Source organism: Mytilus californianus, unplaced genomic scaffold (assembly GCF_021869535.1).
Source record: "Mytilus californianus isolate M0D057914Y unplaced genomic scaffold, xbMytCali1.0.p SCAF_4, whole genome shotgun sequence".
Lineage (NCBI taxonomy): Eukaryota > Metazoa > Mollusca > Bivalvia > Mytilida > Mytilidae > Mytilus > Mytilus californianus.
In genome coordinates this window covers 24,581,184-24,606,907 of record NW_026262690.1, presented here as the reverse complement: position 1 = coordinate 24,606,907, position 25,724 = coordinate 24,581,184, and the positions used below count along the sequence as shown (strand labels likewise).

The 25,724-nt window shown below is 32.6% G+C and overlaps 1 protein-coding gene across 1 annotated transcript in view; it reads left to right on the top strand.

Annotated features, from left to right (window-relative positions):
• Window positions 1-21,181, top strand: part of LOC127699265 (uncharacterized) — a 40,558-nt gene extending 19,377 nt beyond the window's left edge. The window contains exons 4-5 of the mRNA XM_052203016.1: window positions 20,673-20,747; window positions 21,132-21,181. Coding sequence (XP_052058976.1) covers window positions 20,673-20,747; window positions 21,132-21,181 — 125 coding nt within the window. The remainder of the gene's footprint in view (window positions 1-20,672; window positions 20,748-21,131) is intronic.
• The last annotated feature ends 4,543 nt before the right edge of the window (window positions 21,182-25,724 follow it).

The following is a 25,724-nucleotide window of genomic DNA, read 5'->3' as shown; positions in this document are numbered from 1 at the left end:
TCACTCAATTCATTATTTTGACGTGCCTTTTTAATTATTTCTCCATTGATCTAGAACGGTTGTAGAAAACATTACAGCTCACAATCGTAAATAGTTATATGTGTATTTATATTCTTCAATATCATAAAAATAACAAATACATATACAGAAATCCGACCTTTTCTCTGGCTGTTGATGGTCCGTCATCGTACAGGATATAATATACTATTGCGTGCAAACATTTTTTGCCAGGGTTGTTTACACACAGTGATTTAATGATCTCAATGCCTTTTATAACTGGTTATGCGATATAGGTTTTGCTCATTGATGACAACTGTACAGTTCCCTATAACTATTTACCTACTGATCTGTTGGTTTCGGATGGAAAGTCGTCCGGTAGGCAATAATACAATTATTATTGGAAACATTTCATTATGTTGATTATTCATTAAAATTATTCAATTTTATGTTATATAAGCGTTATGTGTAAATATATAGATGTTAAAATTCTCCAGAAAGGGTTGTAAACTTACCAAGAGACCCTGGTATACCATTTGCTAAGGTTGCTTTAATATATGTCATTATTTTTGTTAATTTTGAATTCCCTTAGCAAATTCCATTACTGATACTCCATACCAGTTAGGTTCTTATTAAACCAAGGGAAACGAGTTTGTTTTGTAAGATAGCTGTAGTCCATTCAAGTGTATGAATTTTTGCAATGACTGTTGCGATGATAAGTCTGGCTGTGTTGGACAGCTTGTCATCGTATTATGTTGGATTACGTTGTTCAAGTATATCCCACACGTAATTATGTTCCCGTGTCCAAATAATATGAAACATACCAAGTCCTACCCACCAGTCTATAGCTAGTCCTGAAAGTAAGTAACATTACAATTTCCGTTTAAGAGAATATAATTCAGTTGAATTAAAAAGACTCACTTGCATCTTGGTTTTAAAGATGTTATTTTGATTTAATTTAATTATGTTGTGGGAATCAAAAGTTGTGCATGGCACAATGCCTTGTCAAAGGTGTGGTAGATAAAGTCAGATACTATTTAATATATGTTTTTCATTTAAATATGATGTAAAATATATCCTTAATATCTATTGTATTCAAAGGGCTACTGCAACATGTTGACATTAAATACGGATGCAATCAAAGACAGAAGAATTGATAGCAAAAAATGCGCTCATTATGTAAAAGTTTTTGAGTAAGGAAGTAAGTATATTTTAGTCGTACTGTACAAAAAAAGAGAGACCAAAATTAACTATAACGACGTTAGAAATAAGTGTCAACAGATCATGTCTAAAAATATTCAAATGTCTGTGGCAACAGTAGCAAAAACATACCTTGATTTCAGTATACATTAGGAAGTTACGGTAGGTTAAAAAGTACAAATGAACTATGCAGTATGACTAATAAAATTGAGAATGGAAATGGGGAATGTGTCAAAGAGACAACAACCCGATCATAGAACAGACAACAGCAGAAGGTCACCAACAGGTCTTCAATGCAGCGAGAAATTCCCGCACCCGGAGTGTTAATGCACACCTTTACTGTGTATTATAAAAGAATATACCACATAAAACTTGTTTTTGTGTATGTATTATGTTAAGTCACTTTATTTCTGTACAATTATTACGGATTTGATACACCTAGAAAATTTATGCCAATGTTTTCTGTATTTCTTTCACTTACACGGTCAGGAATAGAGTTGATGAAACCTTATGGAATTCAAAAATGAAAGACCTCAAATAATATGTTTTGATATTTCAACAATTTTACAAATATATCGGTGAAATCAGAATGATATTCACTCCTTCATATCGATTTTAAAACATAGTTTGAATAATTATTGCATAACTCATCTTCTTTGTAAAATTTGGTCCAACTTTATGTTTCGGTAAAATAATGTCCCAAAACGACGACAATGAGGTTTTTTTAACGACCTTGACTACCCATGAAGGTCTTGCACGGTCCTAAAACGAAAAATTGTTCAGACGTTATATCGCTTCTATAGCCTATTATGCCGTTGTAATAAATCAATCTATAGTCCATACTAATTAAGAGCCAGTCTGCCAGAAAACTATACAACAGGCTCCAATGCAATGCTATCATATTGACCTGAAATTGTGCATAAAAAAAAAGATGTTAATGAAAATCGGAGCATGCAGTTTTAAATTGTGGCATAAATAATTACCATTAACTCGAATTTCAATCAAAATTGGAGTCCAACGCACCTGTCACGTGCCGGACAGTGTTGACAGGCTAGTAAAACAGTAGTTCCACTACTTAGACCAATCGGCCACCCAGGCCCCATGATAAAATTAAACACTGCAGCATAATTTTAAAAGTATGTTAGGCCTTGTGAGTGTCATACCTTTACTTAATTTTTACATGAATAATATGTACTTGAGACTCTTCAGTAAACTGAACAGACGGTTAAAATGTTTTTCAAAAATCCCTTTGGTCATATTTGAAGTTGTGGTTTTATGTGTGGTTTTAATAAATTAAATGCTTTCGTTTATGTGGCTGCCTCATAGAAGAATTATGTTTTGTTTAAATGGAAATGAAATATTTAATTTCGCTGATTATCTAATGGTATATACTTCAATAATACCTTGTGCTGAAACATAAATAATTATTAGTACCATTAACTCAAATTTCAATTGAGATTGGAGTCGAACGTAACATAGAAGCGTTTATTCTTGGTCACATGATTTTTGAAGACATATGAAAAACAACCACGTGCAGCAGCAGCAACAGCTGCAGTTCCCTCCTCTGAAAGATGAATACGAATTTAAACAGCAGCAGCCTCAACAGGAGCAACAGGACCTTCCCTTTTCTCTATGAAACAGACCTATAGACGTGTTATTCAACAAGGCTGTCAATATACTTTCTTATATGTATATCTATTTTTTTCTCAAACACAACATAACACCTCATTTTAATTCTAATTTTGTCATTATGAAAACTCAAGACAACTTTTTCGTTCGCTAACAGAAGAAAAAGCGGAAGAAAAGTATTTTGTATGTTTCTTTTACCGAAATTTATTCGTACCCTGATCTTAATATTGATTGGTAAACGCCAAGTAGGTGACACTACCGACACATGTTCACCTGATCTATGGAAAGATGTGTTTGAATTTAATACGGTGGCCTTTAAGTTGTTTTCATACACACGGAATAAATAAAAAAAAAAAAACATGATATGAGCAAAAGTATTGATATGGTCAATATTACATCAAAGCAGAACGATTGTGTTCCAAAATATCAGAATGAAAATAAGGCAATGACTTTTTAGTCGTTGGTATCCAGGTCGTCCGATAAAAAGTCATTTAATATATCTTCTATCATGATACTCTGACATCTCGTTTTCACGTAATAAGCGCAGTATAGTCCACATGTTTCCGAAAAGTCGAGTTGAATTTTACATCGCCAAAAACTTGGGCGGTCCCGATATGGGAAAATGAAAGGCACCCAATGAGTTCCTTCTTGATTGCAGTTGTCCGTGTTGACCACGTACGCTTTATGTCATCCACATAGGCTGGTAAGTCGTCTGCACAGCAAACGGTGACCGACGTTCCCCTCAAAATTGCCTCGAGTGCCTCTCCAGACATTGGTAGGCGAATTAATTTCTTTCGATAATTATGTTCCTCTTAACCCTGAAAGTGTTCAAAGACCAGTCCGCAATCTCGACAATCTATTAGATACTCTATGTCATCCATCATATCTGACGTTGTACTTTCAGTGTCGGAACTATTGTTGCCCTCCATATCTTCAGATGTGTCGACTCCTTTGCCAATTCTGTCGTTCCGGGTTTCAGATCAACCAGAAGGAATCCGTATGGTCTGCTCGTCGCCTCTTCAACTGTCCGTAGATAGAAGTCCGACCTAGACGGAAACATCTGTCTTCCCAGGGTCATGACGGTGTAAACGATCTGTGGGATTGTTAATGAGCACGAGGTAATGACAGTTTCGTCTCTGAAAGATGAATACGAATTTAAACAGCAGCAGCCTCAACAGGAGCAACAGGTGACGTCACAAGTGGGCAGGGAATGCCTTATATTGGTCCCTCTTATCCTCCTTGGGTTGTCGACTTGCATAAAACCAGTCCCATCCTACTACTCATATTTATTGGCCCTTTTAAACAGGGAGCAGTAGTCACTGTCCACCTGGATCACATGAAAATCAATATTATGAAAATATTTTGGTACATTGAATCACTTTACTTAGTATCTTAAATGTCTTTATTAAAACAATTTGTAGTTGCAATATTAAAATTATCATTCCAATAGACCTTCAACATAAAATTGAAATTTGAAAAATCCAAATTTCCCTTTGCTTTTCTGAACAAGTATGAGCCATGACTTTTGAGCCCCTTTAGATACATAATTAAGGATTTTTTGCAACTTATATACGTGCTTATATTTCAAATTATAGTATGGAGATATTTTGTAAAATTTTGTAAACAGATTTTCACAATACAGTCGATTATAATAGAAGCAAATATATGATGATCGTTGATGTGCATATATATAAGCTTAAATTACGCCTTAAATTTCTCAGAAAGATAACAGATTGATTTTTTTAAAAGTAATAAATTATAACTCTGCCACCATCAACAGTTTTTTTTTTAAATCCTAGAAATGATCAAAGAGAAAATCGGGTACACCTTTTTATGTTAGGCGTATTTGAGTTGACTGTTTGTCTTGAAAACACTTAAAGCTAAAATATAGGGTACATCATTTCGCTTCAATTCAATTGTATTTATATTTGTAGACTACATTTTGAGATATTAACATTAAAAATTCACAGTACCAAGAAATGAAGTATATGGGTCTAGTGAAATACCTTTCAGGGTGATATCCAGTTGCAATTAAACAAAAGAAACGATACTATAAGAGAAGGTAAAAAAAGGCCAAGTTGGTATATTTGAATTGCTTACATATGTTTCTATGGGATTTACAAATTTAATGTAAGTGCATAATTTATGATTTTTACATCTTATATACGTGGTTTCATTCAAATTATAGTATGGTACTTCGATATATTTTTAAACTTTTAAATTAAAGACAAATTTTCACAAAACAGTCAATTGTGGTAGGAACAAATACACGTCGATCTTTTTTGTGCATAATCTTAAATTCCGCTGGAAAAAAATCCACAGAAAGAGAAAAGAATAATCTTTATAAAGCATTAATTTGCATCTCTGCCCCCGGTGACAGTTTATTGTGAAAAAAAATCCTAAAAATGGGCAACAATTTCATCGAAAAGAGAGAGTCGAGTACACTTTTTTATGTTCAGGCGTGCCGAAGTAAACAGTTTATTCTTGAAAACGTATACATTGGGAAATCTAGTGACAAAATATGACCTCACCTGTTAACACAGAAATCTTTATCATTTCTATGTTTGTTTCGTTTTAGCAAGGAGGCAAATTATAAATTTATAGGAAAACGTGCTGGTAAATAGTTACAGTAAAATGTAACTGAAATTAAACAAAATGTTCCTATAATGTTATTATTTCCCTTCTGAAGTAACAAACGACGAGTACATCAGGCTGTAGGAGCTTGTCTAAAATTGGTTTAAAATTTTGCTATGTAAATAAATTTCAGGATTACCAAATTCAAATTTTTTTTTACTGGTTGTATGTCTCTCTGGAACACGCCAATTATCCGTATATGTATGCAGCTATATCAGAGAAGTTAAAGGGGGAAATCCAATAGAATAGATTAATATGCAGCAAAGATTAACACTTTGGAAATTAAGTTACCTTCAAATTCAAACAGACCTTATCGTGATGTAAACAATGAAAGTAAATAGGTCGAGAAGACCGCAAATACATTACAGAAATCGGGACAACCTTTTCTTAGAATTGTATAAAATATAGTAAAAATATTTTAACGATAACCCACTTTATAAAAATATATATCTTCAATTTTAACTTGCACAGTCATGACTTTTACTTTTTTACTCAGAGAATTTTTGACGTAAAAGATCTTTTAACTTTAAAGGTTCATGATTTTTTTCCATTTTTGTTTTTTATCAATATGCAGCAAAGATTAATATTTTTTAGATTTCAGTTTCACAATCTTCTAATGCAATAATCTCTATAAATAATTAACGTAAAACATAGTGTCTTTGCATGTATGTTTCTAATAATACAGGTTGATAAATAATTTCTTTAAAATGTACGATTGTTGTTTAGATCATTATCGTCACCGGCATTGTTTTAATGTTGATTTTCTCGACTTTTTCATAAGAGTGAATGTTCTTTTGTTCTCATTCATCGGTTTAGCCACTGTATAAAACAAACATATTTGATATATACTATTGCTTCAGATTCTATTATTTTTATATATTTAGATTGATATTATAACATACAAAATTCACAGTACTATAAAATGAAATATATGGGTCAAGTGAAAAACTTATCTAATTAGTAATGATAACAGATAAGGCATGTTTGAATGACAATGTTTAACTAAAAGTACTTGACGACTGACTTTACAAGTGGATCCTAAAACTGAATAACTTCAAAAAATTTCACTTTTCTCGGGTAATAAGTTTTCAACCTCTGAAAGTATTTAGTCTGCCCTTCCACGAAATATCTAATGATATTTCTTTTAATTATTTTATTTAACTTTTCCCCAGACAACTGATCAGAAAACTGTTTCAAGTTGACACTTGTCTTTTAAAATACTACTTTCATGCAAGAATCGTTATGAAGTGGATAAATTTGTCGGTTTTTAAGAGCTAAGTTGACAGCATGTCATCCCTACAATGGCTTCCATTTTTACGAATAAAAGGAATAGGTGGCGTAATGGGGAGATAGTTTTAACGAAGTAGAACCATGACTATCTTTCTAATGAGTCAAAATAAAAGGGTTGTTTGAATAACAAAAAAAAGCTTCGTGCTACTACAATTGTTAAATTTGGAGGTGTTTTTCTTACTTGTATTCTATTTAAATTTTGTTTTACTTATTTCTAATTAAAATATAGGCTATTAACTATTTTATTCATGCAATCTACTTAAAAAAGAAAAGTGTGACACACCATTCACCATGGGTCCCAAAACCCCTTAAATTCTTACTGATAGCCCTGAACGACATAATTTATTTGTGGATCTTTTTAATGCCCGTAGTTGGTGTGTCACACTTTTCTTTTTTAAGTAGATTGCATGAATAAAATAGTTAATAGCCTATATTTTAATTAGAAATAAGTAAAACAAAATTTAAATAGAATACAAGTAAGAAAAACACCTCCAAATTTAACAATTGTAGTAGCACGAAGCTTTTTTTTGTTATTCAAACAACCCTTTTATTTTGACTCATTAGAAAGATAGTCATGGTTCTACTTCGTTAAAACTATCTCCCCATTACGCCACCTATTCCTTTTATTCGTAAAAATGGAAGCCATTGTAGGGATGACATGCTGTCAACTTAGCTCTTAAAAACCGACAAATTTATCCACTTCATAACGATTCTTGCATGAAAGTAGTATTTTAAAAGACAAGTGTCAACTTGAAACAGTTTTCTGATCAGTTGTCTGGGGAAAAGTTAAATAAAATAATTAAAAGAAATATCATTAGATATTTCGTGGAAGGGCAGACTAAATACTTTCAGAGGTTGAAAACTTATTACCCGAGAAAGTGAAATTTTTTGAAGTTATTCATTTTTAGGATCCCCTTGTAAAGTCAGTCGTCAAGTACTGTTAGTTAAACATTGTCATTCAAACATGCCTTCTCTGTTATCATTACTAATTAGATAAGTTTTTCACTTGACCCATATATTTCATTTTATAGTACTGTGAATTTTGTATGTTATAATATCAATCTAAATATATAAAAATAATAGAATCTGAAGCAATAGTATATATCAAATATGTTTGTTTTATACAGTGGCTAAACCGATGAATGAGAACAAAAGAACATTCACTCTTATGAAAAAGTCGAGAAAATCAACATTAAAACAATGCCGGTGACGATAATGATCTAATAGGATTTCATTTGCGGATTATCTGATTTAATTCAGGGAATTTGTAAAATAATCAATCTTTTTGTGCAAAACATTCATTAAAAAAGACAAAAGCCTACAGAAGTAACACCCAAAAAGTTCCTATTTAATATACAAGGTTAGCGCAGTGTTCAAGTGTTTTAGGGAAAATTAAAATGTAATACATGGAAACAGGAAAAATATGATGAAATTGTACTACATAATGCTAAAGGCCCACATAAAAGACAAAACAAGCTCATATTACTTGATTGGTTAAGGCCATGTCTTCCTGTAGCAAGTAGTAAAGGCATATCAGGAGAATTTAGTAATGTGTTGCGATTGCGAACCCTGAGCAGGAATATTCACTTGCTGATTCACATGTCACGCAACCCATGCACTTTATTCTAACTAGAGATGTGAAAAATAGGTTTGCCTATTCCCCTTTGAAAAAAATGTCGAATTTGCCTGACATATTGAATTCTTTGTGTAGTTCAGTATGTCGAAAGACATTTCTGATACGAAGTTTAAACTTGTAATCAGGGATTTTAAGAAATCCCTAGCAATATTTTCAGTGATTTTATAAATTCTTAACAATTTCAGGGATTTTTAAAAATCACTAAAACTGTTAGGGGTTTTACAAAATCACTATTTATTTCTAATTGTACAAATTCACAGTAACATCTACATATCAATCTTTATTCCAGTGAACAAAAGAATACTGGTATAGAGACATGCACACATTAATTAAAATGCATATAGTATAAAATATAAATACAAATGCGGGGTTGTTACATTAGATATTCTAGGCATTTATTAATTATTCTAATGAATTTGCACGTCTACTAATTTAGGTCAGACGGATTGTTTCTCATCATAAAATTGTTGGTATAACTGCAAGTTTCAAGTTGTTTCTTTTTTCTTTCTTTACTTCCATCTGCATCTTTTTCGGATTCATTTGCTGATCGACCCTCGGCACCCTTTCGAACGGGTTCTACTTCTGTAGTCTTCCTTGTTTCCCTTGTTAGTCTCGGTGTGTCGATCAAAATTTCATCAGCAAAATACTGGTTTACCGATGGGTTGCTATTCAGTACAAGAAACTAATTATTTTGCAATCTACAGATTTCAACAGGAAGTGTAGTGTTCAAAGTCTACGAAAGGTAGCAATACTAATGTCATTTGAAGCGACAATATCTACGAAAGGTAACAATACTAATGTCATTTGAAGCGACAATATCTACGAAAGGTAACAATACTAATGTCATTTGAAGCGACAATATCTACGAAAGGTAAAAATACTAATGTCATTTGAAGCGACAATATCTACGAAAGGTAACAATACTAATGTCATTTGAAGCGACAATATCTACGAAAGGTAACAATACTAATGTCATTTGAAGCGACAATATCTACGAAAGGTAACAATACTAATGTCATTAGCAGCGACAATATCTACGAAAGGTAACCATACTAATGTCATTTGAAGCGACAAAATCTGCGAAAGGTGACAATACTAATGTCATTTGAAGCGACAATATCTGCGAAAGGTAACAATACTTATGTCATTTGAAGCAACAATATCTACGAAAGGTAACAATACTAATGTCATTTGAAGCGACCCTCGGCACCCTTTCGAACGGGTTCTACTTCTGTAGTCTTCTTGTTTCCTTTGTAAGACACGGTGTGTCGATCAAAATGTCATCAGCAGAGTTCTGGTTTACTGATGGGTTCCTTATTTAGACGAGACTGGTGTACCTGTTTCCATATCAGTGATGATTTTAGGTATTTCCAAACTTCGTCATGTAGGGGTGGCGCGGTTGTTTCCAGCTTCTCCGTTTTTGATGTCGGGTCGCCTGACTGTTGTTTTTTACGAGAGAAGAAGGTTTGTTGTCGACGGTAATTTCTATATTGACGTGCTTTTTGATATCCTCTTTTTCGTCGCCAATTTCTGTCTTTTAAATTGACGCCATTTTAAAGTGATCGAGTATTTGCCATTCCGTTAGGTTAAAGTCAAATCGGCGGTTTGACTCTCAACGAGAAAAATGACTGCTACAATATCATCTGGTAGTTGTTCTGAATTTTCATTCTCAAATCATGCTCAAATAACTAGCTTGTACTATATATTCCCCTTTGAAAAAAATGTCGAATTTGCCTGACATATTGAATTCTTTGTGTAGTTCAGTATGTCGAAAGACATTTCTGATACGAATTTTAAACCTGTAATCAGGGATTTTAAGAAATCGCTAGCAATATTTTCAGTGATTTTATAAATTCTTAACAATTTCAGGGATTTTTAAAAATCACTAAAACTGTTAGGGGTTTTACAAAATCACTATTTATTTCTAATTGTACAAATTCACTGTAACATCTACATATCAATCTTTATTCCAGTGAACAAAAGAATACTGGTATAGAGACATGCACACATTAATTAAAATGCAGATAGTATAAAATATAAATACAAATGCAAGATTGTTACATTGGAGATTCTAGGCATTTATTAATTATTCTAATAAATTTGCACGTCTACTAATTTAGTTCAGACGGATTGTTTCTCATCATAAAATTATTGGTATAACTGCAAGTTTCAAGTTGTTTCTTTTTTCTTTCTTTACTTCCATCTGCATCTTTTTCTGATTCTTTTGCTGATCGACCCTCGGCACCCTTTCGAACGGGTTCTACTTCTGTAGTCTTCCTTGTTTCCTTTGTTAGTCTCGGTGTGTCGATCAAAATTTCATCAGCAGAGTACTGGTTTACTGATGGGTTGCTATTCAGTACAAGAAACTGATTATTTTGCAATCTACAGATTTCAACAGGAAGTTTAGTGTTCAAAGTCTACGAAAGGTAACAATACTAATGTCATTTGAAGCGACAATATATATATATCTACGAAAGGTAACAATACTAATGTCATTTGAAGCGACAATATCTACGAAAGGTAACAATACTAATGTCATTTGAAGCGACAATATCTACGAAAGGTAACAATACTAATGTCAATTGAAGCGACAATATCTAGGAAAGGTAACAATACTAATATCATTTGAAGCGACAATATCTACGAAAGGTAACAATACTAATGTCATTTGAAGCGACAATATCTACGAAAGGTAACAATACTAATGTCATTTGAAGCGACAATATCTACGAAAGGTAACAATACTTATGTCATTTGAAGCGACAAAATCTGCGAAAGGTAACCATACTAATGTCATTTGAAGCGACAAAATCTGGGAAAGGTGACAATACTAAAGTCATTTGAAGCGACAATATCTGCGAAAGGTAACAATACTTATGTCATTTGAAGCGACAATATCTACGAAAGCTCACAATACTAATGTCATTTGAAGCGACAATATCTACGAAAGGTAACAATACTTATGTCATTTGAAGCGACAATATCTACGAAAGCTCACAATACTAATGTCATTTGAAGCGACAATATCTACGAAAGGTAACAATACTAATATCATTTGAAGCGACAATATATACGGGTTTTACCAACAAAATGGTTCACCATTTTTGAAAGAATAAAGTACATTGTGTATATAAAATACGAATAAAAACTGTTTTGTGCAAATTTTGACGATCTTTTTGCAATTATATACTTTTTAAAAAGAAGTTTATTTTTCTCAGTCCGACAAAAACTCATTTGCAAACCTGCCTCTTATTCACATTACCAAGGATTAACCTAATGAATGCGAAATTTAAGCGTTCAAGGTTTTATTGATTAAGAAAACGTGTTTACCAAAGCAACATGTAATTGAGCTAAACCGACAACTTTGTCAAATTTGCCTAAAAATACAAGAGATCATAAAGAAGTAATAGCGAGATATGCCTGGACCACGATAACTTTAGGGAGGAACTAAAAGGCCTCAATCAACTTAAATTGGTAACGAAGTTACAAAAACCTCACCTTAATGTACGCAACGTGTAAATGAGTCTAGCACGTGATTACAATTATATTTTTTTAGATATACGATCATAAAATAAGTTAGATTGTGAGTCTGAAGTACAAGTAGAAGTCATATTCATGATTTAAGCAATTTTGTTATTCAAAAAGTAAGATGAGTACAGAGATTTTACGGGAGAATAAAAACACTGTAAACAAATGTGGTCAGCCTAGAGGCCAAATAATGTACACGATAGAATAAACGTAGAAATGACAAAACACAATAATATAAACACATAAACAACTGCTACAATATGTATAAATGTATTGCAAACATTAAACCAACTGTTTTCAAATTTTTGATCAATTGTTTTATTCATTTAACAATGGCATTTTAGTCGATAACATTTATCAAAATTTGAGAGGAATTTCAAATAGTTCAATAATAACAAGTACCCCTTCCATTAACTCTAAATAAAAATCCTTTCATACGACACTTTTAAAAGTGTAATAATTCTACAAATTGATTATTACAAATATTGAGCAGAAAAAAAAAAACAATATTTAGAAGGAGAAAAACTGTATCGGGCAAATGAAATGAATTTCAATTCGAATTTTTGGGTGAAATCAAAAAGATATTACTTTTCGTATTAATGAACTCGTGCTTAAGAAGGGACAGGATATCGGTCCGGATGTGAGAGTACATTCTTGCATAATTAATTAGCTCTGGTCTAACAGATGACAAAAACAGATGAGTTTTTACTCTTAATTGCAATTATTAGATTCCTGTAAATGACACGAAACATATTTTTTCTTTGATATCTATATAGCTACTTCATTTTCATGGGTTTAAAAAAATCATGGCGTGACTTTCATAGCTGGTGCCCCTCTTTAAGTTTTCAGAATTTAGACCTTTATCTAATATAAATATACGATTTTGAGAGATCGGTAGAGTAGTATACCAAGACTACTTTAACTGGTGAGTTCATCTTAATATTGGAATTCATGGAACAGAAATCATATCAAAGTCATGTTTATTTACTGTTTTGAACGTTCTCGACAAGGATTCTGTTCTATATCAGTTCACTGGTCAACGTTTCGGTAAACTGTTATATTATGATAGTATTGCTATTTTTCGTCTAATGAATGTAAAAATTTATTTGTTATCTTTCTTTTCAACCACAGTGAATAATTATTATATTATAAGAAATTCTATATTTTCTCACGGAGACGAGATTAAATATACTCTGTTAACACATTTTATCAGTTTGCGTAGATATTTGAGCTTTAAGGAAGGTAAAATACAACTTTCTGATGGAATAATACTTCAACTTCATTTTAACTCTAATGGATAGCTGTATCATTGACCATCATACCTTATCTCCTCATTTTTGTCGAGGCTGCTAAATTTATTTTGCGAACGTGAAACATAGCGATCCTAGATTCCGTCGTCGGCGGCGGCGTCCGCGGCGTCAACATTTAGGTTCAGTCAGTGGTTAAAGTTTTTTTGGACATCAATAACTTTGTCAAACCTACATAGAATTAGATGATATTTGGACAAAAGCTTGTTTATGACCAAAATATTGTATTCAGAGCAAAATTTTGAAAATAAATTTGGAATGGCTTAACTCAATTAAAAAAATCAATATTACACTTTTACACTGACAGCAGCAATCAAAGGCGAGACCCCAGGTTCCGCGGAACCCCTTACAAATTTTTACTGATAAATAAACTTAGTTTTTTTTTATGAAATTTGGACAGAAGCTTGTTTATGACCAAAATACAGTATCCAGATCAAAGTTTTGAAAATATTTATCTTCATTTTTCCTTATTTTACTGATAAATGGACTTAGTTTTTTTTTTTTTTTTTAACAAATAGATACAGTCTGGGGTTAAAGTTTGTTACACATCAATTACTTTGTCAAACTTTCATAGACTTTTATGAAACTTTTTTATGATTAAGAGATAATGTCTGAAGCACAATTTTGAAAATATATTTTCATTTGCAGTATTTTTATGATAGATGGATTTTTTTACAGTTAACATTTACTGACAGTCTGGGATTAGAATTTTTTGACATGATAAGTTTGTTAACCTTCATATATTGTTATGAAACTTGGACAGAAGCTAATCGTCAAGACCAAGAAATAACATCTAAAGAGAAAGTTTTAATCTTTTTTAACATTCTGTATTTTACTGATAAATGGACTCACTTTTTAATAGATATAGGAAGATGTGTTATGAGTGCACATGAGACAACTCTCCATCCAAGTCACAATTATAAAAGTAAACCATTATAGGTCAAGGTACGGTCTTCAACACGAAGCCTTGGCTCACACCGAACAGCAAGCTATAAAGGGCCCCAAAAAATTACTAGTTTAAAACCATTCAAACGGAAAACCAACGGTCTAATCTATATAAAAAACGAGAAACGAGAAACACTTATGAACCACATAAACAAACGACAACTACTGAACATCAGATTCCTGACTTAGGACAGGTGCAAACAATTGCAGCGGGATTAAACGTTTTAATCGTACCAAACCTTCTCCCTTATCTGAAACAACAGTGTAACATCACAACATAGAAAGACACACTATAAAATATCAATTGGAATGGCTTAACTCAATCAAAAAAATCAATATTACACTTTTACACTGACAGCAGCAATCAAACAAACCGAAATTCCCGTCGTATTTTGAATTTTGGTTTGAGGGGTATAGTCTGACAAATATCCAGGACACTCAAGCTGTATTTAAGGATTTGAGAAAGAAGTAAATTTCTTATTATGTTTTAATTGATTAAATCCGTTTGTTCAGGATTGTCTAATATTTTCAGATTAGAAATGATCGGTTATATGTATAACTAGTTGCAGGAACTATGATAATTACTAACACTGAGTTTGTTTTAATAAAATAAACATATGAAGGCCGTACGGTGACCTATAGTTCATTTGGTCTCTTGTGAAGAGTTGTCTCATTGGCAATCATATCACATCTTCTTTTTTATATAACTAGATACGTATTGTTACACAGTTATGAGCACTAATGGGCCAATACCAAGGCGATACTTATATTTTGGCATTGCGCAAGGTCATGCTTTTCTCAAATTGTTAAAGATGTGTACTAATGGTATTATAATTCCACTCTATTGGATGGGGCTCAGTTCATTACATTCACCTTGCCCGTCCGTTCTTTCGTTCGTTTAACAGATTTCTGTCACACTTTTCTCACACGTATCATGAAAGGTTTTTTTTTGGATCTGATCTACTTCCTGTTTGCCGATATTTTAGATAACAAATTGGGGTATACTCAGCACGACGACGCGTGCATTTTTAGTTTAGTCTTGGAACCATGGTTTATCTGTTAGTTGTAATGGGCTTTGAATGATCTTTCGGTAGTTGCGAGTACTTTCGAACGGTACTGTGTGTCCTTTGTCTTTTTGTGCTTGGTGTTTATATAATGTGTAAAACCAATTGCAACTGAATTTATAGTGTGTTCGAAATACAATTATGGTTGTCAGCAACCAAAATCAACCACTAGAATACAGGTTCCTGTGAAAAGCCATGTACAGTTCAGCCAGTATGTGCATTCGGGAGTGACTTTTTTTGTGTGTGTGTTTATTTATGTTTTTTTCTTGAGGAGATTGGGCCGGAAGTAAAATCGGATGCTGTTTTTTACCCTAAAATTTATATCCTGTTTTTTTTCCAAGACAGTCCAATCCTTAACTCTATGGGCATTTTAATTCATATTATTCTTTGAACCATAAGGATTTTATTAATTGTGTAATCTTGAATTTTACGTCGCAATCTTTTACTGAAAGTTTAAGCAGTTGATGCTGTACATTTGATGATTTTCGCTAATGTTAACGTAACGGGTTCAAATAATTGTTTTGGTGTTCGTACACTTTTAAACTTTTAACGATCCGACAACCACGTAAGAATGATTGTTGACTACTATGTAGATGTTCTATATATAAAAATCTAGACTTATACTGAATGATGCACATTTTATTTAAGTATCTTCTAATTGGTGGCAGTATCCATATCCCTATGACGTGGTCTCAATAGCGGCATCACAAGAAAACCTCCAAAAGGAGAATTTAATTGACAGCTACACCACAGAGAGCACAGAACAATCATACGGTCAGAGACGACTTAGAAACTGTTTGGATCCAAAGATTGGTATTTTGTTTTTTAACACTTTCTGACGAAATGAATTTATGCTCCATTGACACCAATTACTCGTGTACTCTGTCTTTTTTTCTGTCATTTATTTATTTCTTTCATATTGCATTATCTTACCTCCTATACATTTTTAGGAATAAGATTGGTTAAAAGCAACCGCGTTGAGACCGTTAATATTTCATATGGGGTTAGTAGGCGTGGTTTTTTCAATACACGGTTAGTAGTGGTGTTACGTCCCTTTGTAAAAACAACACGGTGTTGAGGAAAAATCTGAAAGGTTTCACCAGCCGAAGAATTGATGACGAACGATTGAAATAAATGCAGAAAACACATTAAAAGCTAACAAGTTGTTATTGTTGGCATTTGTGTATGTATAGACCAATGGAAGTAGGTTCTTAATATTGAAGACTTGATCACTTTGATAGGCCACTAGTCTAAATGCCACATGTTAAGATATTCGGTACGATAAATTCGTTACACAGTGTGCTAGTGACCTATTACGATATATACGGGGTCAGTAAATTTCATATGGGATTTACTGACCCCAAATATATCGTAGTAGGTCACTAGAACACTATGTAACTAATATTATTACTATTATATTTTAGGAATCCCCTAATACCTTTTGATAAATAGAAAAGACTGGCTAAACCTCGTCAAAACAGTCATCCAACAGTTCACACTAAAGCTGTGAATGCTTCTAGTGTAAGGTAATGTTGTTTTACGAACTTTTGGTATTTTCTATATTTAAAAGCCATTTCAAAGTATAACATTTAAATAATTTCATGCTTTAATCAATTCCTCTGACGAAAGATCAAAAGTGTTATTATAATTTAAAAAAAGAAACGCGTTTTGTAGAAAGATATTATGGACATTATCGTCATATCCAGAAATCAACGCCAGTTTGCTTATTTGAATATTATACTAAAGAAATCGGATACGGGTCACGGAAATTATATTGAAATGATAGGGAATTTTGAAAAAAAATGTCTGTTTTAACTTTAATTTAAGTGATAGACAGGTTGCGGGGACAGAAAATGAATATACACAACAATATACACCATTTAAACGAAACATAATGACTGTCGTTGCAAAACTCAAGGTTCCTGAGCTTTTTTGAAAATCGAAGCAAGAGGTTTTTAACATTGCAGTATAAAATAAAGGCTAAAATGGCTGAAACGTCAAATTTGCAAACTTCGTGTTGAAAATTGGCTAACAAGGTTAATACAAAAACAGGTTGCGGGGATGACACTTGAAAATTGAATGTCCAAAGAATAAGCAAGTCCAAACCTTGTATGTGTAGTCGTTGAACTCTAGGTTCCCACGTAAAGTTAAAATGCCCCTATTTCAAGAAGAATAAACTCACAAAAACACGAAAAATTCACTAAATTCGGGTTCATTGTTTTGATTTTGACCGCCTGACAACTTTACGGAAATATCAGAGTGATTATAAACAAGGACTCTGTGACGGGCAACTTATAATATCCGTGTTTTAAAGATTTTGATGATATCAAGCCAGTCCAGTTCAACCTATTATCACGTGGTACAATTCTCATTTACATATTATGAATATTGATTAGCAAAAGTACTACTAATTTCTGGCTATGGTTGACAAGAAGCATTCCATATGCCAACTCCTTCAGATTTCAGAACAAGTACAACTATCCATCAAAGAATGCTCTAGAAAATGTTCTCATTTAGTCATAGACAACTCTAAATGTTAGCAGATAAAGCAGTTTACACCAATTTAGGTTCACTTCACCTGGCGAATATTTGACAACAAACAAAAAAGGATCCGGGCATATCAATTTGTCTCGTGCTTTATTCTTCAATTAAAAAAAAAAATAGAATTATAAATCCCTCACTAAAATGTCATGTATAGATGTTGCTTGTGAAAATGTGACAACATTTAAAATCACATGTAGTCATTGCAATTAAAGGTATATTCAAGGATTTTAATAATATATTGCTTACTTTTAATATTCTTGGTATCTTCAAAACTTTATTATCCAGGAAACCATGAATACTTCTACACAAATGCGCACCTTAAACCATTTTTTTTTATGATGCAAACACAATGTGCCAGACAAAACGTTATGAATGTCCCGTCTGCAGACTTTTTGCTAAAAGTAAACTGGAATTTCAACTGGAACGGAACCGACATTACAAAAAAATAATATTCTTAGTACAATTTTCATGTACTCATCTTAAAAGTGAGAGTCCAAGGGTCGTTACTTTGCTAAAAGTAGGTTAACCGAAACAAACCCAAACTCGATCAGTAAGTCAACCTTTTTTATTATTAATAAGGTAATTATTTTTTTGTAATCATATTTGTATACCACGTTATTCTTATTTTTAAAATTGTATTTCAACAGTGATAAAACTATTCAATTTCTACTAGTATATGCCATTTTAATATTTTATTTTGCAAGATCCTAGTATCTGAACAAAAAAAGATTTTAAAAGACATACAGCACCATTTCAGAGAATACGCTTCCATCCCTTTATTTTCATAATAAAAGATGTAAGGGAGCTACAATTTGATTTTTATGGGGAGGGGGCTAGGATGAAATTTATAAAAAGGCAGGACAGGAGTTTTAAGTTAAAAAAAATAGGCAGGATGAGCAACTTGGCAAAAAAAAAAGGCAGGATGACAATTTATGTAAAAAAAGTCAGGATACACAAATAAAAAAGGCAGGACCGACCAGATTGAAAAATAAAAAGGCAGGACAGAGATTGCAACTAAAAAAAAAAAGGCAGGACAAAATTTTTTATCCTAGCACCCCCCCCCCCCCCTCCCCCCCCCCCCCTCCCCCATAAAAATCAAATGTTATCTCCCTAACAGGTGACGAAACGGTACACTGTGCCATAGAATGAATACAATGAATTAATATTAAGTACATGGCAAATATACAAGTATGAACACTAGGTTAATTTATAGTCTATCCGTTTGTTTTGGTTTAGTACTCGACTTACACCGAAAACTTTATTTCTTCAGGAAAACTAGGAAGAAAAGTTAGATATGGTTGTTCCAAGCGCCGCAATAAATCCCGACGATTGGATGGACTATGTAACGATTATGAAAATCCAGCATCGGGAAGTCTTTATTATCGTTTTGGTGAGTTCTTAGTGCAGAATCTCATAATTGCTAATATTTCAACAAATTTTGTTTTCCCCCTTTATAAACTTTTATATCTCCACACAAGTGGATGAATAATGGAAGATATTGTTGCATTTAAATTGTCTGTCGGTTCGTCTTTCTGTCCGCCCATTTGTTCGTAATACAAATATTTCCGTCACACTTTTCTCAGGTGAGTTCTTGCTCTTCCTATTAATGATATATTTCATTTAGAGAACCATATATTCCATTTAGAGAACCATTTGATTGATTCAAATATGACTGCTAAACAGCCAGCGAGTCATATTACATGCACATTTAGGACAAACACGTCTTAATAAGATAAAGATTATATCATGGCTTGACCATCCCGCTATCCCCTGCTTAATTGTATAGCGACAAGCCGAGTCTAATGTTTAACTTGCTAGCGTGCAAGTTCCTAAAGAGTCACGACCCAACATTTCTGGAACCCATATCCCTACCTCTGGATCTGGATCTGGATCTTTGGAGCCCTTTCATTGAACCCAATGTCAAGGTAAATATGTTAAAAATATCTGGATCCATGAGCCTTTTCTTTGGATCCCTTTCATAGGAACAAAAAGTCCCGATATTTATGTTAAAAATAAAATATTTTCTTACACATCCAATCTTTTACTGACGAAATAAAAATGGGCAACTTTTGATTATCATTTGGTCGTGAAAAGTACATTTTTATTTTACTAATTATATGCATCACGCAACTAAAATAAGAATAAATTGAGTCTAGACAAAAAAGAACAATTTTAATGACATTTGAACTGTATTGGAAATAACCTGTAATTGTTCGTCGACATTCATTATTAATTAAATAATTATTACTGGAATACAAATGAATCTGGTTTGTTGAAATTAAACCAATTAGACAACAGGGACACGATTTCGTTTCGTTTTTGCATCTAAGTACCTAGAATGAATATTTGTTATGTCAGTCATCGAATTTGAGAATATTCTAAAGTTGCGAGAATTTGACATTCAAAAGCGCATACAAAATGCTTTAGCAAATAAACGCGAAGAACGTGTTTTATTTTAAGAGAAGATCTGTAAATGCGAGTAAGTAACAACCCACGCAATATAAACCATGTCTTTCAATTTGAGCCAAACACAAGCGTTATTCCTGGGAGTTCAGAAAATTCGTCTCTTTGGTATTATAAATACTTGTACATTCCATTCGTTTCGACAGAGAGTAAATTTTGTCTCATTTAATCCGTTCTTATTCTTTTTCATCTTTGTAACATGATTTTTAACTTCTCTAGTGTTATATATTCATAATATTGCTTATTGGACATACAGCAACCATCAATTAACAATTAAAATCAGTTGTTTTGTCCTTAATGAAATAATTTAAAATAATGAAAATAAGTCTTTTAAAAATAGAAATGACAATCTTAATGAGTCTTGTTTCAACGGTTATGATTGGTATATAGTTCCACCGTTTCAGAAATATGAACTGATTTTTTTTTTAATTTAAGGCAGAAATGTTCCCCTGAATGCCACAGTTAGAGAAAAGAAGAATTTGTACAACCCTAGTCTACGTGACATAAGTCGTACTTTGATGAAGAGGAAGACATTTATTCCGGTAACCATTGTTAATATCCTTGTAGCTGGATGGGTACAGTTTATGACCCACGATTGGATTGACAGTGGCAAAAACGACAGGTGCAGGTATACATTCTAAAATACGTTTAATTTTTAATAATCAAACTGAGGAAAAGGAAAGTATACCAAAATAGAAGAAAAACCCTGCAAACTAATATCAATATCGTTAATACCAAGAAATCATGTTAAGTTTAGTGATTGAATTGGAGCACATAATCTTAATATTTTTGTCAATTTTTTTCTAACACTGTCTGGAACTCTAGTCTGAGAACAAAGTTTAATGCCCTATTGTACTGTTAGCGTAACCTTTTTTGTTAATCAAATGATAACAGGAGCATTGAAAAATCATCAATATCGTACACAACAGTACAAACCAGATTGAGGTGATCTTGTAATTACAAATACCCCCACTTGCAGCATACTCTTAAAATAATCGATCCATTCTGTCAAGATCGAACTTGCATATTATGGTAATGATAATAAGATTGTGTTTAAATTCGTTTAACATTATGCCAAGTGAAATATTTACTATCACCTAAGAAAAAAATTAAAATTTAAATTTAAAATTTAGGGGCATAACTATTGATCAGTAAATGTCAATTCTGTCAAAATCAGTTTTTTGTAGTTTATTGTCCTTGACAATATGTAACAATTTAAACAGATTCAGTCGAGTGGTATTTTAGTATTATCTGGAAATTAAAAAAAAATATCACTTTTTAAGAAATCGTGTTTAGATCATGACAATGTGTTAAAACAAAAAGATTCAGTAAAGAAGAACTTTCAATTGTTTAAGATAATTATTAGGAATAACTTCTGTACACTAATTGCCAAAGCTGTCAAGATCGATCTTCACTTTTAATACATTAGTCATGACATCGTTTGTAAAATCGGAAAAGATTCGGGGTCGTGTTACTTAAATTATTATCCGATAAAGAAAAATAATCCATTGTTTAAGATATCTATATGAACTTTCTTTTGCGTGATAAATGCCTAAGCCGTATAAATCAAACTTGACTTTTGATTTAAGAATCATGACATTAATATGTTGTATCGTATATTCCTAGACATTTTAAGGTTCCTATTCGAGATGATGATCCAGATTTCTGTAAAACAATGGACATACTTATGATCAGACCAGACAGCTGCAGAAATTCTAAAGATTATGATACCTATCAAAATACTGTAACACACTGGTGGGATGCATCACAGTTATATGGAATTAACAAACAAATAAATCGTCGTATACGCACAAGAAAAGACGGCAAATTAAAACTAACTTCAAAAGACCGTCTACCGATTGATCCATCGACTGGATTACCAATTACAGGTAGGTAAATTTTTATCGCTATTAAATCTAGAAGAATTTACTCGCCCGGGTCTAGGTTGGGTTTACAGGACGGAGAATAATGGGGGTGGGGGTACAACAAAATCAATAAAGACTATCTACAGAGAAATGTACCCCAAAAAAGTAAAGGATAGAGTATAATAGGGAAACAAATAAGGAATAATGGTCAAATATTAAAACATTGAGATAATGTTCTAAAACTAAAGAATTCAGAAATGAAGACCCTCGTAAAGGCCCGAAAAGGAAATACTTGCTGCATATTAAATGAAGTAAGTTAAAATGATAGTTCCTGATTAATCACCGGTATACATTACGTCATGGTCCAAACTGTACGTATAAAATCACGATTTTTTTTTCTATAATTCAGTGATTTCCACAATGCTAAATTAACTGTTCTTGTAGAGAAACTAATGCAAATGTCAAGAAAGAGATAATAAACATGCACATTTTGAACCTTAATTATTAATCTTATATTTTAACCATCATCTACAACAAAATGATAATCATTCAATGACGAATTTTATAACATTATAATCATGATCTTAATTTTAGGAAATTCCTTAAACTGGTGGGTAGGACTAGGTATATTTCATGTAATTTGGACGCGAGAAGATAATTACGTATGCAATATGCTTAAAGAACGAAATCCAACTTGGAATGATAAAATGTTGTATAACACGGCAAGACTCATTATTGCTGCAGTAATTGCTAAAATTCATACGCTAGAATGGACAACTGCTATCCTGCAAAATGATGTTGCTAAGTTGGGATTAAAGTCTAACTGGTACGGAATAACTCCTATTGAGATCGCAAGGGGAAATGCAACCTTAGCAGCATGGTTAATCAAACAATTTCCACAGTTGTCCAATGGCATTCCGGGAGCTATAGGTAAACAAACGTTTTAATTGTGCATACTAGCACTTTTTGTACAAATTTGCATGTGAAAAATAACCAGAACATATCATTTAAACTACCAACAATAATAATTAAAAAAACAACAACAAAATATTATATAAAATGCAGGCTCATATCATTTGCTTGCGTTTTTGTCGTTCAGGATAAGGACATGGGTAATAAACTGCACATTGATATAGTAAACATTTGAATTTTGGTGCTAACGATGATCATTTAATACAAATAGACAGGAAATACGAAAAAAGAATTCCTAAGTCCAACACATCCATCTGTAACTGTCACGAGCATGGATATGACAAAACCTGTTATTAGTATAATGCTAATTTGACATAAGTTGTGTGGATATATGGGAGAGTTATACATGCATGCAGACTTTAAACTGTTGCTATTGAGTTGAGAAATGTCTAACAACATTGCAAACAGAGGCAATATTTTGTTCAGTTTAAATTATTTTCCTCTGTAATTTAGAGTTAAATTAAACATGTTTATTGGTCATCAGCTGTTTTACATGACGACCATATATGATTCACATTATATCCTTGATGAAAATCTTTTAATTAGATCTAGTATAAAACATGACCACAGTAAACACTTCTTGATTGTTTAAGACAATTTTCAATTTTTCTTTTTTTAATATTTTGAAAGATAAAATAAAACTCGTGTAATAGGCCAACTTGTCAGAGAATATGCTTCAATTGATCAGATTATGGCCAATTTTAACAAAGAACCAGAATGATTTATAAATGCTAGTAGCCCTTATACATGAATAAGTTTGACATATGTTACAAAACTTATTACATCTGATTTAGGAAACCCGAAAAAAATTAGAGGAGTACCATATTCGCTTACACAAGATTGCATTGCCGCATATCGATTACATCCACTATTGCCAGATGAATTTGAAGTAAGAAGTCATCAGACAGATGAATTAGGTAAGAACTGATTCTTTAAAAATCATACTTTACAATAGTACGGCGTTTTGCATTTGCGCCGATCTGTATTTCATTTGCGCCGATTTTTTCTTTTATTTGCGCCGATTTTTTTTTCATTTGCGCCGATTTTTTTACAGGTAAATTACAGGTGAATGTTATTTTTCATTTATCATCATAGACCTCTTCCGTATACCAGTTGTTCAACTGTTATGAATTGTCAATCAATTGGGATAGCCATTTACCAATGTCACTTACTAGTAATTTGTCTTTATACTCTGTGCTCAGCCCAACAGACTGGATTTTCCTACACCAGTTCTGAGCCAGATGAAAACGACAACTATCTATTCTACATTGTGGAAAAAGCATCCATAATTGCCATAACCTCGGCCACAAAGGAAAGTTGTTTTTGACGGCAGAGATCGCAAATTATTTTCTACATCACTTCATAACACTGTTCATCTTTCGCTGGTAAGAGGGCGTAAATTAGAGGTACGTAGTTTCCATCCGTGTAAAGTATATAACTGATAAAAGTATTTGGGACAGCACATAAAAGTTCCATCTATAAATATTGCAGACATATCATTGCAAAGACATTCAAGATTGAGGTGTGTAGAAAAAATAAGTATACCTTTCCCGTGATCATTTGGACTGACCTTCCGATGTATGTATGGCCAGTATTTACTCACCTATGCTAAACTGTAAATGCAATTCCGAGCAAATATGAAATCGGCGCAAATGAAAAAATGAAATCGGCGCAAATGAAAGAATGAAAATTTAAAAAATCGGCGCAAATGTCATACGCCCCAATAATAATTATGAATGCATACTGTGGGTTCATTAATATTCGTTGGATACCAATTTTCGTGGATTTCGTGGGTACAGGGGAACCACGAATTTAAATGTTCAACGAATTGCAACTTTTTCTAAAGGAATGTATGCAGACTTTGCCAAACAAAGGAATTCAATGTCCACGAGTATGCAAGTTTTCCTCAAACCACGAAAAATGGTACCCACGAAAATAAATGAATCCACAGTATTTTAAAGCAATTCAATATCACCAAGATAAGAAGTTAAACAATACGAAGCTAAAATAAGTCACAATTATGAATGAGAGGTTCTTATTTATTTTTTGATACACACATCAACTAATACATCATATAACAAATATTCCAGTTAACCGATACAACATGAAAGATACAGTATTTGAGAAGGCGGAGTCAGTTTTTGAAGAACACTCAATGGAGGACTTAATTTATACGTTTGGCAATGATTATCCAGGTGCAATGACTCTCCACAATTATCCAAATTTCTTGAGAAATCTTGATCTACCCAATTCAAGTCATCATGGAAAAGGAAAAGTAGACATGGCTACAATCGATATATTACGTGACAGGGAAAGAGGAATTCCGAGGTGTGTATGTTTAATTGAATGCAAATATATACATGTCCGCTGGTCTTTTTCAATGGAATTAAATAAAATGTTAGAAATAAGTCTCTTATTAAAGTGAACGCATGTCCCGTTGACCACATGCAGAACTGAAAGGATTTGACATAATTATAGTAAAATGTACATTTATTTTTCTCAAGTACTTAAGTGTAATCGGTTGTCATAGTTATTGTAAAGATAACATTTTATTATACATTCAAAACAAGCTATGCCTAGCAAAAAAAATATTTCTGAAATGCATGCACCTTGAACTTTAACATGATCGCTAAAATACTCAAAACATTAC